Source organism: Xiphophorus maculatus, chromosome 20, assembly GCF_002775205.1.
Source record: "Xiphophorus maculatus strain JP 163 A chromosome 20, X_maculatus-5.0-male, whole genome shotgun sequence".
Taxonomy (NCBI): Eukaryota; Metazoa; Chordata; class Actinopteri; order Cyprinodontiformes; family Poeciliidae; genus Xiphophorus; species Xiphophorus maculatus.
Window position 1 is genome coordinate 19,492,972 of NC_036462.1, and position 25,175 is coordinate 19,518,146.

At 38.2% G+C, this 25,175-nt stretch overlaps 1 protein-coding gene across 1 annotated transcript in view; it reads right to left on the bottom strand.

The window, feature by feature from the left end:
- Nucleotides 1-25,175, bottom strand: part of tex264 (testis expressed 264) — a 78,670-nt gene extending 53,495 nt beyond the window's left edge. Inside the window, exons 1-2 of the mRNA XM_023325543.1 lie at nucleotides 24,714-25,175; nucleotides 10,588-10,809 (exon numbers count right to left, since the gene is read on the bottom strand). Coding sequence (XP_023181311.1) covers nucleotides 10,588-10,809; nucleotides 24,714-24,971 — 480 coding nt within the window. The 5' untranslated portion in view covers nucleotides 24,972-25,175. The remainder of the gene's footprint in view (nucleotides 1-10,587; nucleotides 10,810-24,713) is intronic.

Genomic DNA, 25,175 nt, shown 5'->3' on the forward strand with positions numbered 1-25,175 from the left:
CAGCTCCCACTTTAAAGCTGAGTTTACAGGATTGTGGTACTCATGTAAGGAAGATGATGCACAGATAAGCCTAATCCATACAACCCACTCTTAGAAAGTCAGCTACATCAAACAGATTTCGACTGAGCCAAAAAGTTTCTGCAAAGAATTGCTTTTTAAAGGCCATGAACTTTAGCTTAAAGGCCAAAATGTGCTTGCCGACTTAGCAGCTTACAGCAGCTTGTGATAAGCTGAAATCAAGTCGGTAAACCTTACAGAGATATCAGATGAGTAAGTCACTCAACACACATAAATAGGATTTGGGGCGCGCATTTATATGTGTGTTCCACCTAAGAGTAGAGGTTACAGTGACTTTATGTACATAGAGATAATTGATGATAAAACTCTTTGCACTGATGTGTTAAACTTTACATTTGCGAAAAAGGCTGACTAAAAACCACCCCTCACAGGGTTTAAGTGGAGTGGGTTAGAAAAATGTTAGAGGCCAATTTTCTTCCAACTCAAACAAGGCTTCTTGTTCAGACAAGAGAAGACGGATGACTCCACATGTACAGGTCACAGATGTAACAGTGGACACACTAGCCGAATGTGCTCCAACAGATGGTCTAATTGGCACCATGGCGCGTGACGACCTGCTGGAGCTGCAGAGAGGAGTCTCCCAGAGAAGCAATAATCGATAAGAGCATCACTAACGCTTCTGCTTGTTATCAACCAAACTTACTGCTTCACTGAACTGTCACGAAGAATATAAGCTGTAGACCAATGAAATGAGGACAAAATTGATTAACAACTTAAAGTTCTTTAATGTTTACAACATGTATCATTATTTAGAATACGAACAATCATAAATTCAAGGCTTACCAACAACATTTACTATAGAGACTACACTGTTGATGTATTCTGTAATGACTAACCTTGTGTCAAAAATGACTGTGGAAAGGGAGTTTTTTTTAATTCAGACAGTGATCCATGAATCCTATGGTATTAGGACAAGGAATGAAGTAACAATGTAGGAAAAAAATTCCTAAGCAGCCAAAATAATAAACCAATTACTAAAATCACCTAAATATTAGAGCATTTATTTGTTGTGGATTTAATACTACAAGATACGTATGCAAAGGTATGGAATAAACAGCTACTACATTTAGTCATACTGATGTGTATCAAGCAGAATTTTACCTCGTTTTTCTCCAATAACAACAACTTAGCCGGTGAGGTCTGCCATCATAGACATACTGCTCATAGTTCTCGTTTCCACACCACAAAGATTTCCAAGTGAAATCTACCTATTTTTCTTTGTAAGCAATGGAAAACTTCAGGAACCTTCTTCCAGCCAGCTGACTGGCAAGTACACTGCAATAGGTGGAGGAAGGAGAAGCTAATCTGGGCTCTAATCACCTGGAGAAAACTGTCAACTTAACTCTTTATCTAAAATATAATTAAATTACTAAGCCTTAGGAATGTTGTGATAAAAAAATTTGTAGTGGTTTTCAAATTATATCTTTCCACAAACATTGGAATACCTTGATACCAATAACCTGGTCTCCACCTTCAAGGTAAAAAATGTTCACCTCAGACTCTCAACTACAAAGGTTTTATTGTAACAATCACACTCAGCCACCAACAGATGAAGAAAATGCCTCTAAGTGTAAAACAGGAACAATTTTCTGCTTTCAATGTAGGAATTTTCCACCAACACAGACAGTCTGGCACTGCAAACAAGAAAGTGGACGTAATATGAAATTATATGAAGAGTCCAGCTCTGGGCCTCAGCCCATCTGAAATAAAAAGAACAGAAAAACATGGCAAAACTGCCATCATCGTCTTAGGAGTCTAAATATAGCATCTACAGACAAGTGTTCCCTCTACAGACTGTAAAATGGCAGACCAAGCAGATAACAGGCATATTAAGTGCAAACACCTGATATAAAGCCCTGCAGGTCAGAGGCTGTCCCCACCTCCGGATGGATGCTCTCTGTTATTTTCAGATTATTATTTCTGAGAGCCCCTGAGGAGAAAAGTCTGAAGTTAACCAATAAAAATGTAACACAGACGGAGGAAACAACACAGAGGAATGACAGCATTAATAATGACAGAGATTTCTCTCGCATCCACTTGCAACTTGCATTTTTAAAGAGCACGTCCAGGACAGAGCACGGAGAATCGTCCCTCCTCCAATCTGAATTTCCATCCAGTTATCAGTCACAGAGACAGATACTCCCTCGCCAGCTCACACGTCTCATTTATCGACTTTTACTCTGCTTTCTGCACCTTTGATGCCGTCGCGGCTCCAGCCCCTGCTATTCTGCATCATCCTACGCAGAAATCGCTGAACAGAGAGCGGTGAGAAGAGTCAACGCCTTAAGCCAAGGACGTTGGCTTAAGGCGATATAGAGACGGGCTGGAGAGGATCAAAGAAGGTGTTGTCTTGTCACCACCACAACCCAAATCCACCAAGATCTGGGCTGGTTTAACTTTCCCAATACATGAAAGAAGGGCTACTGTTGATCCACTGGGTCACCATCATCACTGACTGCTGATATAATTTCAACAGTCAGTGCAGAAATTAGATCTTTTTACTGTCAAAACAAATTTGTATTCCAGTGCTCTCACTGCTAGTATTCAAAGACAGCATGTTCTGTTTGTGGGCAGAACATTTTCAAGAAGTCATCATAAAACTGTTAAGAACACCGTTTTTCTTTATGCAACAAACTCAGAAACTTAATGCTATGCACTTCCAGGGCAAATAGCAGATGCCATATGCTGAAAACTTTCTTTTTAATCAAAAGACGTCTACATAGTGTAATAAGCTGTGCTTAGCAACAGACTCCTTGGACTCAGATGGAAAACTGTGCTGTACATGTTGAAAATAATTTATTTCCAACTATCTCTACTTGGTGCACTGTGTGAAAAAGATGTCTGAAATATCTTTTAAATACTCTCCTCTTTCAGGGAAAAATATTTTCAAAAGCAGAGCGCATTTACATACAGAATTATGCTATGCTATCCAATTCAGAAGAATAGAACACAGCAATAACTACAAAACCCAATAGAAATAATTTTAAACGCACCATTATTAAAACCTTTGGTAAAAATATGTAAAAAGAAATTTAATTAATTAATTAAAAAAGAAAAAAAAACTCAAAACAAATTCATCTCATATTGCCTCAAACTAATAGACTGAGAAAAAAAACTACTTTTAATTTGAGTACATTTATTGAGTGGGGGGGAAATCCCATAGTAATAGCTCTGGTGCCACAATTATTGACAACTTCATTACTGATAATCACTTCTGAATAGTTGTTTATTTGCGCGTTGCTTTTTTCAGTTGATTTTAATGAGTGTGTAAGAACATTTACCGGATGACCTATTACTATCAGGTTTCCTGTGGTTCAAGTCTCACATCAAATGAGGAAGTATTTACTTTAGCCACTGGACAGCAGGCCAGAAAAGGACTTATTTTTATAGAAGTGGGAGATAAGGGAAGTAACCCTCTGCAGATCCCCCCTTAAAATACTCCTCCAAAACACTCTCTTAGAAAGCTGCAGTAAAGATTGCCATCACAACAATCAGATACTGTCTTCGTGTCAACCTGTTATTGGGGAGAAAAACCATCAAAAATTGTTGTTTTTTTGTCTGATCATCACAAATATAGCTAAGTGGTTTTCTCTCTCAAAACAGAGCACGGAGACGACCGATCTCAACTATGAAAGAAAGAGAGTTCCAGAGGCTGGGGTCTGATTTTGTTTTCAGCTTCGTTCGGGGCGCCATCAGCAGACTGGTTAGAACCTCAGGGACCTACCAAGGACATATGGGTGCAAAAACCGTCTGCTACAACTGGTGTGTGTTTCTGAAGAGCTCTTCAAGTCAGTAGATGAATCATAACATGTCCTCTAAAATAAATGTCAAGCCAATAAAGCTTGTGTCAAGTTTGGAGTCGTGGAGGATTTTGTCAGGAGTGTGGCAGGAGCATTTTGAACAATTTGCAACAGTTTAAGAGCGGATGTGCTCAAATATTTCTTTTAGTAGATTATAGTAATCTAATTGTGATGAAAGAAAAGGATTAATACTTATTTCAGGATGTCTTGACCATCACCTTCTCTAAGATCTTAGAAGTAAATGGAAGTTTGGGTTTACAATTGCAGAGAAGAGAAGGATATAAATTACCTTCATACGCAGGTGAATGACAGCATTTCTGAAACAAGTAACTAGTGAAAACATTGGCAATAATAAGCATTATGGAACCAAAGGTCTGGAAGACATTTTCTAACAAAGTTGTAGGTGAAATGTAGCCTAGCCATCGTTTTCCTGTGCAATTCAGCACGAAAAAAAATTCTTGCTTCTAGCACAGTCTGGGCTTTCTGCCATCGACTAGGATTGTCTCCAGAAGATTTTTTACCGAGCCAATCAGCGAATGGAAAGAGAAGTTGTGAACAATTACATCGATTTTCTGAGCTGTTTTATTATTGTAGTCTGCCTGTAATTTTAGCAATGGCAGCGGAGGAAGTGGACGAAGCCGTTCGGGCCGTGCTGGCCATGCTTAAATATTAAATTAATATCAACAGCCACATCGTTCAGCTCGGCACTTCTTTGTTTGTAGTGAAGGACGGTTGCTTACAGCGCAGGAAACTTCTGGTAAGCTTCTTGGCATTGAACTGGTGCATTACATACAGTATGTCTCTGGTAAACATTATCAACTGGGTAAAATGTAAAACTTCAACAGAGTCCACACCTCCAGGAAGCAATCATTTCTCACCAGCTGAGAGACCCTCTTTATGAAGCAAAGTATAGTACAAGGGGCCTATTTTTACCAGGTTAGGTGAAATGTCCAGGAAGCAAGATTAGGTTTTTATTATGCCAATGAACCTGATAAACTCAAACAAGGTTACTGATGCAAAGCTATCTAGCATAACAGGCCAACCTAGTTTGGGAACCATCAAAAAGATGCTAGGTAAATATATTATTTCTCACATTTCTAACCTTATCAACCTAAAGAGAAAAAAAAACATTGAAAGTCTTCATTTGAGAATGTGGGAGAAGCAGGTGTATCATGAGATTTCAAATTAAAATCTGCTTCGCCTCTGAAATGGTTCATCATTGTCTATTAGTGATATAATAATAAAAACATGGGGCCAAATGAACCCACAAGCATAAAATCAAGAGATGTGAAGGGAGTGTACAAAAACATAATGGTCAAAGATGTCTGTGTCTGTATGTTACAACCTTGTGTAATGTTACATGAGAAGTGATGACTCGATGGCAAAAGACACAAAATGTGAGCGGTATGGATGCCTGTATGACACAAGTCATGTTCTTTCACTTGTTTGATGATCTGAAATATATAAGTGTAACAAAAAACACACAAATACTTTTCACAGACTGTGTTAACAAATCTTAGTCCACTTAATGCACAGCACAAATACTGTGCATCACTTAGTTGTTTGAGCCAATCCAAAGCCTTATTAATGAGCACATTAAGGCTGAACGATAAAAAAAAGAAATCCTGAGATGGTGATAATATTAGTAAATATTGTGATTACATCAGTTGTAAAATTTGCATATTTTCTTCTTTCCTCTGTTTCACATCCATACTTCCATTACTCTGGGACTATTAGTATTTTGAGCAATATAATTTCTGTCTAGCGCATCTGCTGCTATGAGACTGTCCAACTGGTTAAATATTACATTGGAATATTGAATGCAAGTGCATAACACTTGGAATATATCGTAAACAGTCCTTTGCGATATGAAGATTGCACACACTGATCCTGTGATGAAAATAGTCGCTGTATACTGTGCAGCCTTAGAGCATATCTCTAAAAACGCTCACGCCCACATTGCATCTTCTCTTATCTCTTATCTTCTCTTATTAAAGTCAGAAAAGTGTTTTTCTAACTTTTGTTGGAACCATGAAGCCCAATATTCAGAAATTGCTTCATGTTTTCTAGTTTTCTCTGAAAAACAAGCAGATTCAGATATTCATTTCTTACAAACAACCTTTGACAAAAGACTGTTGAAGGGCAAACAGATAAAAATTCCCCCATGCTTTTGAGAAATTTATTGACAACGCTGCAGAAATGATGGGCTGCCGAGACAAAACAGACACATTTCTATTCACCCAATGAGCTATTCAGAACACAGCAAAAGCCACCTGAGTTCTTGTTTACATGGTCGATGCACCTGAAATCAGCACGACTCCTTTGGCCAATCACTAATCACACCACTGCATGAAATAATACTTGGTGTTGACAACTAAAAACAAATTTTCCGTTGTTATTTTAAAAAATAATGTAATATAAAAAGTTCTGCAGGCAGTGTTTCTGCATAAGTGATTAAAGCTGAGACGACGAATCAACATGCTGTCACAGACAGGCAGGAAAGTGTCAGAAATGAATTAAATTTCAACTGTAACACAAAATATATATTTAAAGCTCCCACAAACTCTTACATTCATCAGCATCAATGGCAGCCCAGCTGTTTTAGAATGTAAGGTGGCATCATCAAATGCATAAGTTAAAATGCCAAATGCCTGTTGGTTAGGTCCCCAACTCTCAGACAGCTCTTTTCCTGACTTTATTCTCTTCACAAGATAAATCCCAATTCTAACTGGAACCCCATCACATTTTGGGCAACTTTCTGCTACATTTTTAGCTGTTTTCTTTTTCTTTTTAATTTTTCTCAATTTTAGAAATGGAAATGAATATATCCAACTTCAACTATGAGTCAGAACACAGCAGAAAAGGAGAAGTTATAATGATGATAATATATGCCCTTTAAAGTTTCCGCTGCAAATAACAAGAAAACCTTCTGAAGGAAAATATGTCATTTCTGCATAAACAGATGCCAAGACATAAATGCTGGCTCTGTACATTTTTGAAAATGATTTATGTTTCACAGCACCGAAAGGAATCTTTGCAGAATATAACTTCAAAGGGTCTTAAAACTTAAATTTTGGGTGATTATTTTACAAAATACAATATGATGTACTAGGCAAAACCTATTTAAAAACTCCAGTGTGGCCTACAATAATCACACCAAGATGCCATAAATGCCATTTAAAAATATACGGAAATATTTTAATTGTGGAACCTGCGCGGAAAATGAAATTAGGATAAGACACAGTATGAAAGGAAATGAAAGAAAAGGGGCTTCCATGTTGTCTTGAGCTCGATTCAGATAAGTGGATTACTAAATGGATGTGAGCTATCAACCTCTCATCTTGTTTCTGCTCAGGGGGACGATTCCAGTTTTGTCTCAGCGAGCTCCTGAAATAACACCACAGCGATTGTAAGCATGGATACTTTGCATGATCAAATGTTGCTTTCCTAAGGATTAAACATGGCTTCCCTAGATCATTTCACAAGCTTTGACACTTCATCTGTCTCAGATTTTCTGTTTTCTTCTGTCACCAGAAGAAAACAGAAAATGAACAGAACATGAACTTATATTCATGTTGCTTTAATCATGACCTCAAAACATAAGCAAACAATTTGTCAGGACTAATGTCAGATTACAGATTTCTCAATAGTCTTTAAGCAGTATGCTAAAAAAAAATGTAATTTAATCACCCCAAAAATGTAGAATTTTCTCATTGAAAATGTACTAAAACGACATATAAACCAACAATAAAGAAACTTAGTGATTAGTCACACCTTTCTAAGAATCTTGAAAAATATATCTTATGCACAACTGACAGATTTCATTATTAAAACAAAACATTTACTATACTTCAATAACAGCAGTAGGGAAAATAAGAATAACATAACAGCAATAAAAAAAGAAAAGACATAAGGTGCGCAGTATTAAATTTAATTGTATGCTAGAGATCACATTACGTTCCCAGTCCTGGTCTTCAAATTTAAGCTTTTAACCAGTAAACAAACACGTCTGATATGAAGCACTAACAGGAATATAAAAGGAGTAAAATTGACTGCACCCATCTCATAAAACTGTTACCCCCTTTTTAAAGTTTCTCACACTACAAATCTGTTCAATTAATCATAAATGTAGTGCATGTGATCATATTCCAGCAGAGTTAAACAACAACTAAACCAAGGCTCTCCCACACTCTCCATTATTTATTGACCATCCTCTATAGCTGGTCTACATAACAAACTTGTCACTCCTCAGTTCTGCCTTAATGTTAGTGTGTTATTAGTCCATTGATAGCACAGATGTCAAACCCATTCAAATTATCAGGGCAGGTCAGATGAAGAACAAGGTGCTTCCTTAACATAGCAGAACAGAGCAGAAAAAAGGTGAAAATGTGTTTTTTCTAAGATGACATTATAAAACAGAAGTGCATGCTAGAAAAGATCCAAGCTGACAGTCATTATGTGCCACCACTACAGCCGAAAAAGAAACACTGCTGAATTTTGACACTAAGGGAAGCTCCATGTCACTGCGCATATTCGACTTTGACCTGGTCCTCTAAAGCTGCCTGTTTTCCACAGAGCCTTAAAGACGTGGATAAACAGACAGAGCCAAACAGAAACGGGAGAGTTTGCTTATGATCTAAAGATCTGCAAATATGCATAGTTATAAAGCCATCAGTCAGCGCCCCAATCAATGATACCACATAAACCAGCAAAACATCAAATATCAGAGCCCTTCACAGAAGGCGCATCATGGGAGAACAAAGTTCGGTTTAAATAATAAGAGTTTCTGAAAAAGGCAATGATGTTCTAGTCATTTTATTAAGGTAAATATATACATAAACAGTCACAGTGTGAAATTATTAAGTTCCATTGTCCTTCAACATTTATAAACCAGAAAGCCATTTTACCCTCAGTTCACCTAAATAAATTTTGAAGAAAAAAATCCAATATATTTTTATAAATATCTACTATAGGAACCACAATTTTACGTCTATTTTTAGGCTTCAAAATAAAATAAAAACCTTTGCAAGAAAAAGATGGAAACATTTTTCTTATAATTGTGGAAAATGGTGAAACAAAAGTGACAGCCACAGCAGAAAGTCCAAAGTGCCACTTATAACTCCGGAGCCACAGGTGTCAAACCCCTGCACTAGAGAAAAGTCGACTAGCTTTAACACAGCTAGCGGCTAATGGTTAGCCAGTCACAGTATTCTAACACTGATAAATCATAGATTTTTTTTGTCACTCTGTTACTATTTCTCTTGTGTGTTAATTTATGTTTTCAATAGTTTTTGTGGTTTAAAAGCTGCTTTAAATAGTTTGTCATTAATATAAAACTTTGAATAAGTCAGTTTCATGGGAAACAGATGCTTATTTTGAAATGCTACTTATAAAAATTACCAGTGTAACAGAAATATTAAAAAGGGAATAAAATGAAGAATGATTTTTATTAGCTAAAAAAAGAAAGGTTGAAGTAAATCCAAGCAGGAAATTACTTAAAAACAATCACTTTTAGGACAAGTGCCCAACCCAGGAGATGCTTGTAATTCGGTGGGATAAAAATGGCAGTTCTGAGCTTGAGATCAGAATGGTACTTTAAGTTGTTGCTCTGTTTCTTCCACAAAACTAGAAAATGTGATCACATGAGCAAGTCAAGCAACTTCCCCAAGGGGAACCATAAAGTTTATGAAGCCAAATATGAATTACATGATAGAAATGAATAAAAGTCAGAGTGCTGTGAAGTTCAGGTAACTTCAGAGGATACTTGGATGAGCTCAAGATGAAAGACAGCACCTTTGAAGAAAAAAATGCTGCAGCTACTAAGAACAGCAGCACTTTCACATGGATTAGTTATGCTGGTAGAGGTGGCTACATCTGATCCACAATGCCACTGGCTATGTCCTTGGACTATTCTCAGCAATACACAACAACAGATGAAGGACTTGTTACAGTAGCTATTAACAGCCCTAATCATTTATGGCTTTGTGTGGGCAACTCAAAGAACTACACAAGGCTGCTTAAATATTAAAGCCTTAGTAAACTAGAAAGGAAAAGCACTCAGGCACAAGTCTTTCTGCCAGTAAAAAGTACTGCAAGGAGGAAGTTGGTCAGACTCAGGAAAAAACTTAAAAATTCTCACACATTATGATAAATATAGGATTTAGGATGTTTGTCTAAATGGTACTTTAACCTCCTGTTAACAGATGGACATGTTGGGAAAATTCAGATACATAAACTTATACAAATGAGGAGCATTATACATCGACGAGATGCCCCTTAAATGAATTCATGTGTGAAAATGTCATAAGTAAATGTCAATAGCTTTTTCAGGTCTGTCCCGAGAACATGCAGCCCAACGCATGGGCCACAGGACTCAGTCGCACCCTCACTCCCCTCCACTTCATCTATTCTTAATCTGCTTTACAGAGCTAATTTGCTCAAGTGATGAATTAAACACCATACAGATGAAGGACTAAAAATAGAGAAAAGGTGGAAAAGAGAAGTTATACATCAACTGCAATAACATATTCAACCACACCTTTTTAAAACATTTTGTTTCTGTGAAAAAGGGACATAAAAAAGGTTCATGAGTAGCAAAACTCACCACTTGTTTACTTTCACCTGTATTTCAATGATAAAGGTAGATCTCTATATTGCAATAAATGGGATAAATATAAATTACTCCCCACCACATTCAGTGTGATCTTACCTCAATGTAGGAACCGAGTTCCGGATAAACCCTGTGAGCAGCCAGCACGTGGGACAGACTGGTAGTACAAGGGAAGGTGGTGGTCACAGCATGGCTCACTTCCGGTAGAGAAAACACCTTGAAGCCAAACTTCTCGTAAAGCTTCAGCAGCTCTTCATCCGGTTTCTCTTCGCCCTCGCACAGGACACTGCCCACTATGTAGCGACATTTCTCTGGAAGAATCTGAAGGTATAAAAGGAGGGAAGTGTTTTGGTACTGTGTATTATTTTATTCTCCAATATCTTTCTGTTGAAAGTGTACTTTTTCTCCAAAATTACTACTATTATTGTTCATTCCGAGGTTTAAACTTAAATCCTGAGGTGATTTAAGTTTTCTTAAACACAGAAAAGTTGTCCTTTTCTGTGGCAGTTTACAGACTTTGGAACAGTCTGTCTTTAGATATTAGATCTGCACAGACACTGGAAATTTTTTATCATTCTTGAAAACTCACTTTTATGAACTCGATTTTAGCACACATTAGCCCAAATATTTTATCTCAGAACTGTTTAGTTGTTTCTAATTGTCTTTTAATGGGTTTTTTTGTATTTTATTGTACCACTGTTAAAAGATAAATTGTAAAAACAGAAGTGGAAACAAGCAAAACACTGACCAGCAATTATAAAAAGGACTTGCAGGCTGTTATGCAAAAAAATATAAATAAATAAAAAAATATATTTTTATGGATTATTCAAGAGGGTATAAAATCATTTACAACACACCATTTTAATCAAAAATAAATAAAATCTTTTTTTTGTCAAAACTGATACTCCTTTAACATCGAATTATTGTCTTCTGAGGTTCCAGTCTAAAACAAAACAAAGCTAAGTTCCTGGTCAAGGGAATATAAATTTAATCTATATCAGCCACAAATTTTAATAACTTTGGTCTTTCCTGTAAATCTACAACTATTAGCAAATATTAGTTGCTTTCACTCAGTCCTTGAGTTTACAAACCTCAACAGAAAAGAGAATATTTACTATTAAACACAGTCACATTAATAAGAAAACTATTGCATCTTAAAGAACTGGTACGAGGAAGCAAGCAAGACTTTCAGCAGGTAACAGGATGGCTGGAGTATTTGGCTGGAGTATTTGCAAAGCATTTGGAAATGCTTTGCAACCAACCCTGGATGCCTGGAGTCCTGGTGGCACATCCCACCAGAAGGAGACCCAGATAAAGACCCCGGATATGCTGGAGAGACTATGTTTCCTGATTGGCCTGGGAACGCTTTGGGGTTCCCCCAGAGGAGCTGACTCAAGCAACTGGGGAGAAGGAAGTCTGGGTCCCGCTGCTTAGTCTGCTTCCCCCACAACCCAACTCGGATTAAGTGGAAGCTAATGGATAAATGGGTGCAGCCTTTTAAAAATCTTGGTATCTGGGTAATGGGAAACTTTGGTGCTCGAAGGCCAGTGGACAGAACATTTAAACCTCTTTTATCTCCAACATCTGATTTAAGTCATTGAACTAACTCCTTAGCCTGTCACCAAGGTATGCAAGAGCCTAACACCTATGCAGTCATTTAAATCAAATGTGCTTACATACAGTAAGACTCTAGTTGTCACAGTCTTGAGTCGCCCTCGCTTGTTCTCAAAAGCACACAAAGGCTGCTGTTTTTATAATGCCAGTTGCACCCCAGACGTCTTACACTAAAATGTTCACCATTATGTAGTTGTTTAAAAATATAAGTATGATGCTCTGTTTTCCTTTGCATTGTTATGGCTGCACCAAGCTTCTTGGACTTGCAAGTTACTTCTTGTCAACCGTGGCTTTCAAACTTCTGACAGTAACAGAAGTGATCTTTATTCTAGGAGAACTGACGATATTGTGTAATTCCAGTTTGTTTTTGGTAAGTAAACATCTGGCCTTGTTGCGCTAGCGTTGTGCTTAATGCTGCACCAGCGTGAAGCTGTATGTGTGGAATTAAAAATAGAAGCCTTTTGATTTAAACGTGGTGACGTAGCAACTTTTGTATCGTCATAAGTGTCACTAGGCAGAAATCTGCCAGCTTTGGTGAACATCTTTCACCAGATGGCCATTGGTCATTGCTGAAAATCCAAGTTGAAGAAAGAAATTGCCTCATAATCTTCTATCTCTGGACCAACAAAATTTTTTTTTTTTAAATACTGGATTAGGACAGCGCTCCTGAGACCAGCTAAGCTTGTTTGTCTCTCTTGGTGTTACTTAAGGAGAGCAAACACAAGCTGGCAGCGAGGCTTGATCTCACTCACTTACAGGTAACTCTGCCAACTTTATGTCTGTTAAAGTGCCCACATATCTGCATGCAGATGTGACAGAGGCAGAACAGTCGCCGTGCTGGTTGTCAGTCAGAAACGGATCTGACAGAGAATTTCCCACTTGCGTCGACTCGCAGACAGTTTCTGTCTAACAGCCACAGATGGAGAGTGGGAGCTGTTGTTACAAGAGCACTTTTTGTTGCTGTGCTTCATGTTCCAGCCCACTACTTTCTAGATTCTGCGACATCGTTTTAAATGTCTGAGTTTGTGCGTTTCCAAAATGTAAAAAAAAATATATTAAAAAATCAAGAGGTACATTATTAGTTTTTAAATGTGATAAACATAATTAAGGCATGTTTACTTTTCATTTGGTTGAATGAAAACTAAAAAAGATACATAAAGTAACACAGTAACTCTAAATAAGCAACTCTTACCAGACATTGGCATTGAGTGCAGCAAAAGTCCACCTAGTTTGCCAAGATCTTATTGGCATGCAGAGCATTAATGCCTGCCACTTCAAGTATAATAGCCCACCAAATATTGAATCAGTTGGGATTGCAGCATTACACACTTTGATGCTATGATTAAATATACTATATAGATCTAATTTTATTTCATTTCAACCCATAGGTCAAGCAACAAAGCTTGAGTTTCCGTTGCCCGGGAATGGGTTAAGACCTGCCTGCTGCGGGTTTCTGCTGTGTGATCAGAGCGGTCTGTGGAAGGATGGCACAAAGTGGGCACAGATGGGAGCCAGCCACACTCATCTACATGTCCCCCCCCGTCACCCCCCGCATAATTATCACATCTACCCTCAACACTCTCTCCCCCTTGGATCTCATTTCTCACATTCTGGGATATTTTTTGCCTCCACTCTGTTGCTGCAACACTGCGCGGTTTTCATCGTCCTGTTTTACTCCGACAGCAGCTCTAGAGTCGTAACTCAAACCTATTTGAACAATCCCGTCAGTGCCCTTTAAAAATCAGTGTTACATGCCTGACAACAGTGACTGACAACGTCTGTTTAATGTGAGAAAGTCTGCCATCACCCGACACTGTGCTCTACAGTGAGTCATAGAACAAAGATCACCTGCCGTTGACAGGGAAGGAGGTATACCCACATCTGTTTACAAAGAGGCCATGAGTCACTGCAAACAGAAGGAGCCATGCAGCTGTGTTAGCATTGTCAGAATAAATTATCGCCACAATACAACAAAATACAGATCTAAAGCAGCTTGCAGAGGTACTCATACCACATATACATTTTTTAATGTTACATCAACCTTCAGTGTGTTTTGTTAGGATGTTACATGACAAACTAACAAGAGATAGAGCATAATTGTAAGGCTGAAAGAAAAAAATTCCTGGTTTCATGTTTGAAAAAAAATTTGAAAAGCATCCATGCCCTTAATTCAATAGAATTAGAACTGCATTTTGTTGGAGAACTACTGGAAGTTTTCCCCATTCATTTTCACAAAATAGCTTAAGCTCAGTCGGATCAGATGGCGAGGCTCTGTCAATGTCAGTGTTCAAGTTCTGCGTCTGTTTGATTCAGGTCTGGAGTTTCATTGAAACCATTCTTTTGTAGCTCTAGCTTTATATTTAGGGTCACTGACACTACTCAGCTCAAATCATTTAGTTTTCTTCCAGGCGTGCAATATATGTAGCTCCATTCATATTAATATCAACTCTGACCGGTTCACTCCTCCTGAGATACGATGGGCCTTCAGATCTGCTTCTCTGATTAATGCTCTCCTTGCCCGGCTGGTCAGGTTGTGCAGATGGCTATTTCTTGGCAGTTGTATTATATTTCATTTTCACAGTGATAGATGGTATGTTCAAAGCTTAGGGTACTGTTTTATTCACAACTTCATCCTTGTGAATAAAACACAACCCTTGGTCTTGGTGTTCAATAATGTTCTAAAGAAAAAAAACTCAGAGGCTTTCACAGGACATCTGGACATAAACTTAAATTAATTTAAACACGGACATATCTGACTTAATAATTAGGTGACACCTGACACTGTTTGTAATGGATTTTAATTAGGATAGTCGGATCAATGGGACTGAACTGATGACTGTATGCACAAGTAACTATCAAATGTTTGTTTTCCTTTTTTTAATGCATTACTTTGTTTGTCTATCCCATGTCAAAGTGAAATATGCTCGTTGTTGCAACATTTTTGCTAGAAAATGAGTTAATTGATTTGCAGTCAACTTTCTTATAATTGCGTTTTAAAAATTTAGCAGTTCTGACTATAATTTTACTTTAATCACCAGTGCAATAAAAACGATAGCTGAGCATCCTATGCTGACTGTTTTCTTAGTCTGATTTTCTTTGTTTCCACTCAAAGTGAATTATCTGCAGAGATTGTTCAGGATCCCCGCCTCTTTCCTACATGGATGCATCAAGTGTATTGGCCTGTCAGCAAGGCTTCTGCACAGAGCTACTCCCTGTCAACACTGGTGGTCTTTGATAAGACACAACAGCAAGTATCCAAACACAGAGAGGGATAAAAACTGTCCTCCCACAGTCCTTCCCTCCCCATCTTATATCTCGCTGCATCTCCTGCTTTCCACTCTGATGGACTAGAGTGTGTTAGCCAAACCAGTAGTTCGCTAATGATATCATTCAAGCCTCTAGCTATCATTCACATCCCACACAGTGGCAAGTACAAACAGCCGCCCCGACTACATCTCATCTCTGCTTCCCTCTAGATAACACACCCCAGAGACAACAGACAATTAGGAGAGGGAGGAACATCACTCTGTGTACTTGACTTGTCTGGTCTTTTCGACCGCGGTTGTTTTGTTTGTCTGAAACACTGCAGCCACAAAAAGACAGAAATTTGTTGGAGGCTGCTGTCCAAGCCGGCGGAGAGGTGTTTTACAAAAAGGCAGTGGGTGATTTCATTTTTCACAGGTAGCGGGGGGAAGCCAACTGGGACTTATGTGGCCTGAGTGAGTGGCAGAACGTGCTAAATAATGGGAAGGCTGTGGTGCTTTTACCTCAATTACCGAACACTGACGTGTTATGTTTCTCAGTGAGGCTGTCAAAAAAAACTGATTCATATAACGAGACCTTTTAAGCACCTCAAAGTGAACAGTAACAAAGAATGCATGAAGACTACATAAACTTTAAGGTGGCTCTGCAACACAAATGAATCTATTTTCACTTCTTCCTAATTCCCTTAAGCCAAGTCTTCTGGGACTTGTTGGAAGAAAAGTAATTTTAAAAGCAATTCTTTGCTTCAGGCTGTTAATGTGCCTTCAGATGGATACACAGAAAAGAAATACATGGCAGAGAAACAAGTTATTATTAGGTGACAAATAATGAGGATTTATTCCCTTCATCCATTCTGCTCTCAGGCCAACGTTGTATTTTCTTCCTGGTCATATTTCTTGAGCTTGTTTGCAACTTTAGGGCAGGTTAAGGAAGGCAGAGGTTGAAATGCCAATAGGCTGCCATAGAAATAAGACACTGATTAAAACAGAAACTGCAAGTAACACCTGAAGATGGATTAGAAGTTTGGGAAATCCCAACTCTCTTCTAATCACACATCATCACCAAACATGGTCCGGTTACCAGTATACAAACATTTTCAAAAATTAGCTCCAACAACTCTAAAGTATTAGTACTATGAAGTATGACCAGGAAGAAAATACAATGCTGGCCAGAGAGAATAATGAATGATGGGAATTAATTCTCATTATTTGTCACCTAATAATAAATTGTTTAAAACTCCATTTAATGAAATGCCAGAAAAAGTGCCTGAGTGACCATCTTTTTTTGCCTGTATGGATCCTAGGAATACAGTACTGCCCCTCCCCCACCTGTTACTGTTCACTGATGAGGTACCCTAAATAACACCAACCATCACTCGTGTCACTGACAGAAGTTTGAAAGCCAAGTCCGTGAAGCCAGCTAGCATGCTTATCAGTAGGTTATTTATTGATATGAGTTACCACTGCTACAGTCCTTTAGTTTTACTTGAAGCAGCAACACTGACTTTAAGTGAGAACCTTTTTGAGAATTTTTACTTTACCCAACCTTTTTTACCTTTTTGGATTCAATTAGAGCTCACTGACTAAGTAAAATAAATTACCCTTCAAATTAATATATTGTTTCCTTAATGAGACTAGGAAGTTTTGTGATAAATAAATGTAAATTAAGATAAGTTATCAATTCATACACATGATGAAAAGACTTGAGATGTATTATTCTTACCAAACTGAGGGGCTCTGACACCCTTTCTAAATCCTCCTTGGTTTAACCTTGCTAGACTGGCATCACAGAGACAAATATATATGGTTATCGCTTCCTGAGTAAGAAAAATGATTGTTTTTCATCCAGTGAATAATCTATCTCCTTTAGCTAAACAAAAACTCTTACAAAGAAGAGATGCAATGCAAGCCCCAATATCTTCGATTTATGTGATAAGAGGAAGATGAATTTATGAGATATTGAAAAGGCAGAACATTAGTGTTTCTTCTAGAGCTTTTATGTATACTGTTTGTCTTGGTCTGAGCTGCATCTGTTCACAGTAGTTTTAATTTGAAGGATATGCAAAAGCCAGAACATTTGAAATCCAGCTGCAGAGAGAAAAACCTGATTAAAACAAAGTGTTTATAGGCATAAAAGTTAACTGCATACTATTTAAGGGAAATAAAATCTTAGATTGCGCAAAATTTCTGTTTCAGTTTTAATTTCAATCCATCTTGTTAAACAGTAAGAGCTAAAACATTTCAAAGGAGAGATGCTCTTTGTGCCATATTTTCAGAAAATTATCTTCTTTGTCTCCATGTTTGCAAATAAACAAGGAGGCTTGTTTTATAATTGGCGCACAAAACCAGTGATCCTGTTCATTTATCACATATTAAGTTAATGAAAAAATAATGGCTTCAAATGAATGTGAAAATTAAATGAAAGCTTTTTCTAACTAAATATCAATATGCCATCATTATAAAATGGCCCTTAGAGTATCCAAATCAAATTACATCTGCTGTTATGCGGTGACATGCGGGCCCCAAATGCCCTGAAAGTCAAGATCCAGCAGAAGTCTATTTTTCTGTCTTGCTTTTACCAAGTACAGCTCGGTCCCTTTAGGCTGCGCTCAGCCTGAGCTGGTAATTACACGTGGCATCCTGGGAGTTCTGGCATGTATAATTACTGGTGAAGATAAGCAGGCTGCTGGAGGCAGGACAGTTTTCCCTCTGCCACAGTTGTGGAGATGGTTTACCACTTCTTGGCCAGCTGGACACTGTGGCACTCCTGCAGCCAGATGTCGCAGAGCAGGGAGTTAATATGTGGGTGAATTAAATCTTCCATGTTCTGACGGGCGTGCCTCGTTTCTGAGAGTCTCTTCCCCCTGTTTCCTGCTGTGTGCTCCTATGATGAATATTCTGCTTCAATAAGCTGAGCGTCACAGGTTAACAAGCTAAGACTGATGTTAAGAGACATTTAAACAGAGAAAAATACCATCTGATAAAATGCAACAGGATTCTTTTTTAAAATGAACCTATCTTTCTGATCAACTCTGCCAAGCCCACAGCAGCATCGATATGTACTGTAACCGCACTGATAACTTTATTACTTAAACCCGGCTAGTACCAGGTTGCACCTACTTTTACCCTCAGAACTCTCTTAATTATTTGGGGTTGTAATTTCAAGAAGGTGTCAAAGACAATTAGTAGAGATTTTCATTAATTTTGACAAGTTAGCATCAGGCCGAGTCAACCAATCTCCTGGCTGCATATCCACGATGGGAATCTTATGTTCCACAAAACAGGGTTTCCCCCAGGAAATGTACTTAGCCCAGTGGTCCGGGTGCTAGGGAAGTTCAGCTGCCCACCATGTTTTTGTTTTAAAAAATGTTCAAAGTCGGCTGGAAGCTTATATGCTCTCACATCTGTCTCACTGCATCCTCAGAACAAGACTTTGTAGTTGCACTTTTAGAGGTTTACACTGAGCAAGTCGAGGCTTTTATACTTGAGACACACCTTGGTGCAGTACTCACTGAAACAACAACCTTCATAAGGGGATCATATACAAGTGAAGCTGCTCAGCAAGAACGCCTCCCAAATAGATCATTTTGAATGAAAGATGGTGTGTCTGATCTGCGCTGAGTTACAAAAATTCAGAAATGCACAACTAAGCGCTGAAAGACTGCGCGAGAACAGTGCGATTGCTGCTCTCCCCAAGTCTTGCACCCAGTTTAATACTTTAACTAAACCCATCTTTGCCATCACTGATAGGTGTATAAAAACATTGTTTTATTATAAACAAGCAGCGCTTAGCCTAGTGTGTGTGGGGGCAACTCAAGCCAGGTGGCCCAGAAATATTCTGCAGTTTGGAAATCCTTCAAAGTTGCAAAAAGTTATAGTGTGGAAACCAAAGAAATCCCACTCCTCTCTAATTAAGACAATAGGGTTTTCAATTTTAGTTCGCAAACTATAAGTAGCCTGTCTTTAAGGCAGCTGAATGCATGTTCTTTTAGAGTAGATAGCACAGCTAATTAATGAAGTAGCCAGAATAAACAGCAGAAAGTTCTGATCTCCTGCAATTTAGCAGGAGGATGTTCCATAATTTTGTTTAAGTATATGTGTAAAAATATACAATGCAAAGTAAATATCAATAGTAAAATTTTTACAGCTGTAATAATAAAGGTTATATTATTTCAACAGAAGTAGGAATTTGCAGAAATAACCTTATCCCAGCCTTTGCCTACTCTGTACATATGCAAAAGGTGCAAAAGACAGAGAGAAATATATTGCCTGAGCACAGTCTTGCATAACATTGACTTAAAAACCTGTGGGACTGCACTCCAGAGCATCAGTGTATTTATTTCTCATTTTTTATCCAATTTTAAAAGCGGCACCTTCTTTCCATGAGCCTCCCTTTCATGTTGCTGCTGTCGACAGACAGACAAGCAGCGGTAAAATGGTAGTAAATTTTACCGGGGAGTGAAGGGATGCTCGGCGCTCTGATCTGAAATTCCGATTGATGAGCAGGATCCCTCCAAGGCTCCCAAGGTGGGTGAGAATACTGCCATTTTTACACCGCCATCCTCCGCAGCATCTCTACGCCTTCCCTCGTTTCTCACTGCCACTCCCAAACACGTCTGTAAATTTCCACCTCGACCATGTCATGAAGGGAGCATGAGTGGCTCGGCATGAGAACAGCGGGTAGTAAGAGTCTGACGTATCTTCCGCACAGATCATTTATAGTTTAAAAAACTCCATCAACTCACATATGCAGCCTGTTACTCCTACAAGATCAATGAAAAGTGTGTGTCTGAATTTTACCTCTCTAATACTTTATTAGTTTATTTCTCATGGTTCAAAGCCAATCATCAGAACATTATGTGATGCACACACTTCATTTTCTTCTGGAAATTTCAAACAGGCAACACACATTAAGATTCTTCACTCCTTTTATTTCCGCAAGACAACAAAGAGCTAAAACTGAGAACCACGAATTTGTTTTTTTTGTCCTTACTCTTGTGATTGCTTGACAAGTTAGCCAACCTACTAAGTTGCTGTATTTGTAAAACCTTTGTGAAAAGGTGCTTTATAACAGCTACAGGCCTTTATGCAAACATAAACAGCATGTGTGTGATCATAACAAGCAGGAGAAATGAGATGAATGCAATCTTTGCATCAACATCACAACAGATCAGTAAACTAATCAAACCATTCTGGAACATCACAAAAAGCTACACATACAGTCAAACGAACTGTATGTGTGACAGTGTATTAAAAAAAACACTCTTTAATTGGTTAATGTGGGTTAGCTTTAATTCTTAATCTTCAGGACTGGCACCCATTAGCTTTCATCATACTTATTAAATAAAGACTTTACAACAACTGGAATAATAGGTAACTGAAAAGGACCTGCTGATAATCACATGGATCAAGAGTCAGACCTCAGATAAAGACCACTGAATTAGGGCAGCAGTCATCAGCTGCTTTGCCAAGAGCAAAATTCAGTTTTATTTCGATAGGATGAAACTGGCTGATGGATCAGTCACATTTTCTTTGCCATTATAATAAATTACATTCAAAGATATATGATTTGGAGGATGCTCCTGCTTGCTGCATAAACTCAACCAGAAATGCCAATGATGCCATCTAGTGTCCACGGGTCCCACCAGCTTGCAGTTGTCAATTTAGAAAACAATAATGAGAGAATAGATGTGGGACAAAATGTATTTCTGCCATTCTTTTGGCGATATGCTGTGTTAGTCTCATAGCAACAAAGCCCAGCAAATTGTAGCCCAGAAGTTCAAGTTTGGTTTAAGTTTGGACTATTACACAATTCTTCAAAGGAGGATTTTAGAATACAACCAATACTGGAAACACAATCTTGCAGCTCCTTCCAGGCTGTTAATGCCCTCCATGCTGCCTCTTTGCCCAATTTCTATCTTGATTTAATTTTTATTTTTGAGTAGATGGTACAATCAGTTGAATAACCTGAAGGATAACATGAAAAGCCCACTTAAACAATGGTTTCCAGCATGCTCAATGACACAATGCAATTTGTATTAAAATTAATTTCTGAAAAAAAAAAAAAAAATCTGTTATGTTATTGTTGCTTCAAATTTCCTCTAGTTATTGATGACTCTCTTGTGTAAAATGCCACTTGGACAACTTCACTTTATTCAAGTTCACTAGACCTGATGGAAGATGAAACCTCAAGTAAATGTTGAACCTCTTTTCCGAGAAAGATTTGATTGCTTAAATCTTACAGAGTGAATGTCAAATCAAAGGTAGAAAAGCTTTTTATTTTACATTTTGTTGAAAAGACATGGGATTTTGAAAGTACTGTGAACACTTTTATATAAACAATAGCACTTCTGAAGAGTTCAGAACATGGTTGGTGAGTGGAAAACAGCTGGTCATTAAACTCAATGTAAAGATTTTCTAAAAGTAAACTATGTATATTATTTAATACAGAAATTTAACTGATTTGAGATTTCAACAAGATGGCTTAGCGGCAAAACAGTTAAAGTTTCTAAATCTAATCTTTCAGGAGTTCATCTCAAGACGCGTCTTGATTGTATTTGCTCAACTTTAAGAAGCACGGATGAAAATCAAAATCTTTATGGGAGAATTAGAGTTCTGCAACATAAAACCAGCAATTACTGTGAGGAAGGAATTTCATCTCCAAGCCAAAGCTCCGCTCCATCGAGCCTATAAGTTTCATTTTCTTTTCATTGTAGGTGGTGAGTGTTTTGACTGCTACAAAACAAACTAAAGGGAACATCATATAATTAAGGTTTTAGACATTTCATTAGCTTTAATCCCTCAGACATTGCTTAAACCTGCAAAAGCATGCAGAAGTGTTATACAATCAGATTTATGCGATGGTAATTTACACGGAAAGCTGTGAAAGCTTTTGCTGCTTGGCCTCCCAGACTAGACAGTCCATGTAAAGGATCATTTACACTCACAGGAACAAAAAAGTCATGAGGCAGGCACAGTCCTCCAGCTCTCCAAAAACCTTTCTAAGCTCGCATTGCCTCAATTATTTACTGGAATGACTCAGATCCGGCAGTCCAATGAAAAGCCGTGACTTAAAAACAGGACAGAGAGCTGGTAGGTGTTAGCAGAAAAATAAACACCGTCTGGTCAGTGTGCCACAGTCTCTGAAGATCACAAACTTAAGGCTTGGCGTCAGTAGCTGAGCTTGAATAAACATTTCCAGTCAGACTCTGAACTGATCCGTCTGTTGATTGTCCACAGAACAGACTGACCGGTTGGCTGTTTGGACAAATGTCTTCAATTTCCCATGTTGTCTACCATATGATCTAACCCTCCCAGCTATAAAAACCAACTAATGACTCATGCTACTTGAAGTATAAAAGTTGTGTCTAGTTATTCTTTCCTTTTCAGTCAGCTGTTTATTGTTTGGCTGGACGCTCCACCCACATCAGCCAGGATGTCAGACATTCTCGTCTAACCAGCAGCTGTGTGAGGACAGTTCTTGTTGACCGAAAACATCACTAGTGAAGAAAGTAGGAAACAACAACAGACCGCAGCTATGCAAAACTTGGTTTGCAGACCGGTTACACCTGTACAGTAAGAATCACGATCAAAACGCCCAAAACACTGTTCAGAGATCACTTAATTGACCACATCTCATGTTCTCATTTGGAGTCTTGCTTGCATTTTTAAGCCAAGAGACAGGCACGTTGCAGAAAAAACCTGGAACTGCAGATGAGCGGATGAGGGGGAAAAAAAAAATATCAACAGTGCAACGTGGCAACGGAACAGCTGACTGCTTTCCTTATTCAGGCCCAGTTCTGTAAAAAGACAGCCTGCACGTTATTCCCTTAAGCAATACACACAGAACTACATCTCCTTTTATCTTTGCACTGTACACTACACAGACACAATCATTTTTAATCATTAAAAAATGACAATTGTTACAATTAAATGGGTAGTCGACGACAAACACAGATTTAAAATCTTTCCACAAATTTACTTCAGAAAATCCTTCAAAGCACAGAAAGAATCTCTTTTAAAGTTGTTCAGTAATTTTGGATAACTTCAATTTGCAGTTTTAGGGAGTTTGTGGATATCTTTTGCTCTCACAGGATTGTTTAAGTTTTGCCTCAACACACATAACAGTCCACTGGATGCAACACAAGCCCACACTGAATACTAAAGCCCAGGATTTGTACCAGTTGTCACCTTTGTACTAGCTAGTAAAAAGTAACTTCAGTACATCATGTAAGCAATTAACTTCGGCTTAGATTTGCAGAATATACAACATGTAAAAGGCATGGGGAAAAAAGACCAATGTCTTTAAAATTGAAATCTTCCACCAGAAAACTCTACTATAATAGTGCAATAGTGCTTAACATCATAGAACTTGATTTATTCCCACTGAGGTCATTAAGTTTTTAGCGAGGGATTTTCTCACAGATTACTCCGAGCCTCATTTATTGAATTGTTTATTCCTTACAACATTAGAAAAGATTATTTATTAGATTTTTATGACCACATTTTTCTTCATGTCAGTAAAATTAAATATAAAAAAAAGTTTGCCTGATTTTTTAAAAACTTTTTTTTTTAAAAACTTTCAATTAGTGTAAATGTGGCTGTAATCATTTTTTTCAGTTTTCTTTTATTTCCCCTTTGCTAGATTAAATAGTTTATTCTGTGAACCAAGTTCCTAAATACTTTGTATATTGTTACGCTTTTAAATGTCTAAAATAAATGAATCTATAACAACAATTCAAGAAAGTTTTACTGAACATACTGAAGTTTTTTTTATTAAAGATTCACACGATTTTCCACTATTATGCACTTTGATAACATATCTTTAATTTAAATTTAAAAATCTGATAAAAGTTTGTGACAAAAGCTTGGAGTCGTGACGAATGGGAATAATGTTGTAATTCTTTAATTCTCTGCTGAACAATATTTCTACGATGTGTCCTTAGAAAATAAATGTCAAATTTGGTATTGAAGCCCAAAAACGAAAATACCAATTATCTTGATATTTCTGACAATATACCTCACCCAAATATCAAATTGAGGGTTTAACCCAAGTTGTGATTTCTGTGACCACTTACCATTAGACATTTTTAGAATATGAACATGAATATTGATGCAGATATTTAATAGATATGCACACTCCATCTAAAATCCAAAACTTGTCAGTTCTCAAATGATGCAACTTCCTGAACACCAACCTTCTGACTTTTGCCCAGGTCAAATAGACCGTATCTCCATAACTTTACCAACTTATCAGCACGCAGAGTACACTGTGTTTTACAGTTATGTCATGGGGTCAAGTACAGTTAAAATGCAGTGTATGGGCTCCGAGGCCCTGGGGGGTCTCACCTTTTTGGGGTCATCGTAGAAAATCCCGATGGCCCTGAGTTTGGGGCCGATGCTGTAGGTCTCCGTGAAGGCTGCACCGCTGTCCTTGTAGGCGCCCTGCTTGAACTTATAGGCGACAGTGACATTCCTAATCGGAGGGGCTCCCGTTTTAATGACCACCTCCGTGAGGAGCCCCGAGTACACCAGCAGCCCACCGACGGTCAGCACCAAACACAGCAGGAGGAAGAGTATCAGGAGCAGCAGAGCTGAATCGGACATGGTGCAGCTGAAGTCAGTCAGGGCAGACCCGAACCGTTCCCTGCAGACACACGGTAACAGTGAAAGTCCAAACAACACAGAGAAGCGCCGTTGTTTCCGTTAAAAACGACGCAGTGGAGACTGTTACCAGCATAAAAACAAAACAGAAAGCTAAAGCACTGCGCTGGAGGTCTGGAAGGACCGCTCGGTGAAGGTATTTCCCCA